The following is a 1,611-nucleotide window of genomic DNA, read 5'->3' as shown; positions in this document are numbered from 1 at the left end:
GGATTCTGGGATCTGGAGTCCAGAATCCCTTAAAGAGCACTGTTTGGGGTCCACTGAATTAAATTTACTTCCATGTTGAGTCACTGTTCCATTTACTTCCATGTTGAGTCAAGGATTGCTATTGTAGGTCTACACTAGTTAGAACGCACCCATTGGATCCCAGCTTGAATGTGTATTCAGAGGAGTACTACTTCCAGTTTCAGCAGGAGCAGTTGGATATGCATCAGCCAAAAATACATATCTGCATGTGAAACAGCACCGAACGGGCCACTTTGCTTCCGCAACCTTGAGCTGAATGTAGACAGTGTGTGTTGGAAAAAAGATACCAACAGGATTTTGTCCTATTTCCTACCTGACTGAAATAATATATGCAAACTACAAGAAAGGCACAGAGTCACCTATACCGCAGCGTCATTGTTTTCCACCACAACCCTGAATAAGTCATTCCATCTCCCCACCAGCACCAGCTCACCTCTGCAATGATTTTCTCAAGTTCACGGTTCTCCTTCTCCAGCATCCGTGATTTCTCTTCCTCATTGTTGTTAGTGGAGGAGCCTGTCTTCATAGTGTCTTGCTGCTCAGACTGCCACTCTCCCCGGGTGATGAGACGCCGCATCTGAAATAACAGACCCCTCTCCACCATCAGTGTCCAACCATCTTTCGCACACCATACTGTAAGGGAACCACTGGAAGGCCTGAGGGCTCCTTCCCCAATTTACGTTTCTCCTGTAGAAGGGGTGATGTTAAGGGAGAGGGCGCCAGCCTTGATGTGACTGGGGACATACCCAATTATAGCTCTATGGTACAATTAAAACTGCCAGGGTCCCATTCTGTGGAATCCAATGATTTGCAATTTAGGGAAGGATACCTAGCATTATATGATTCTATGATTTTTAGTCACAGGACTCTACTACCTCACTTAACTACAAAATCCAGGATCCCACAGGATGCAGCCATGAGAGGAAAAGTGGAATCATAGTACTATAACTGCGTAGTGTAAATGGAGCCTTGGCTGAATGCTGCCCAGTGTTCCTCCACCTGATGCTCTAGCCAGCAAATAACATTTTGAAGCTGGACTCGGCATCCTCCCTCCCTCCTATTGCAGTCCTGTTCTCTGGCTGGCAAAGTAGAGGTAGAGTAATTCTAGCTCCCTTCCAGGGGAAGATGAAAAAACTGGCAAAACCTAGAAGGGTAGGGACTTACCTTGGGCACAAACAGCACAACCAGAGTGATGTAAGAAGAGAAGACAATGGCGAGTGAGGCAAAAGCAAAGGATGCATCCTGTTGGCTGCTGAGAATCATGGTGACTGGGGCAGTGATGAGACACAGCACCTGCGCAAAGGGAAGAGCCACACAGAGTTTGCATCCACCCAGGAATCATGTTCTTTTTTTAAAAAAATATTTTAATTAGTTTTATACAATGATAATATTTACAATCCAATTCAACAATGTTGTACATTTATTCTCATTCAGTACTTCCTTTCATTTTTCTCTCCAGTTATTTTTCATATTTCCCATTTCACTGCCACCTTTTTCAACACTTATTTTTCTTCTCTTGGTGAAATACCAGATCATAAATTGTTTAATAAACTTCCATCATGGATTTTACCC

General features: G+C 43.9%; 1 protein-coding gene across 1 annotated transcript; it reads right to left on the bottom strand.

Annotated features, from left to right (window-relative positions):
• Positions 1-379: 379 nt before the first annotated feature.
• LOC121917791 (gamma-aminobutyric acid type B receptor subunit 1-like) lies at positions 380-1,356 on the bottom strand. Its single transcript, XM_042443914.1, has 2 exons — positions 1,204-1,356; positions 380-616 (listed from the first exon to the last, which is right to left on the bottom strand). Exons 1-2 carry the CDS (start codon positions 1,300-1,302, stop codon positions 395-397), a joined length of 321 nt encoding a protein of 106 aa, XP_042299848.1. The 5' UTR covers positions 1,303-1,356; the 3' UTR covers positions 380-394.
• Between the last annotated feature and the right edge of the window lie 255 nt (positions 1,357-1,611).

The sequence above is a fragment of the Sceloporus undulatus genome, unplaced genomic scaffold (assembly GCF_019175285.1).
Source record: "Sceloporus undulatus isolate JIND9_A2432 ecotype Alabama unplaced genomic scaffold, SceUnd_v1.1 scaffold_758, whole genome shotgun sequence".
NCBI lineage: Eukaryota > Metazoa > Chordata > Lepidosauria > Squamata > Phrynosomatidae > Sceloporus > Sceloporus undulatus.
This window is presented reverse-complemented; position numbering and strand designations above follow the sequence as displayed.

What these genes read in the sequence shown, in the direction of transcription:
- LOC121917791 (XM_042443914.1), bottom strand. Translation starts at nt 1,302, where the DNA reads ATGATTCTCAGCAGCCAACAGGATGCATCCTTTGCTTTTGCCTCACTC. An exon ending in TTGTGCTGTTTGTGCCCAAG is followed by an intron (nt 617 to 1,203) that starts GTAAGTCCCTAC and finishes CTGTTATTTCAG; the next exon opens with ATGCGGCGTCTCATCACCCG.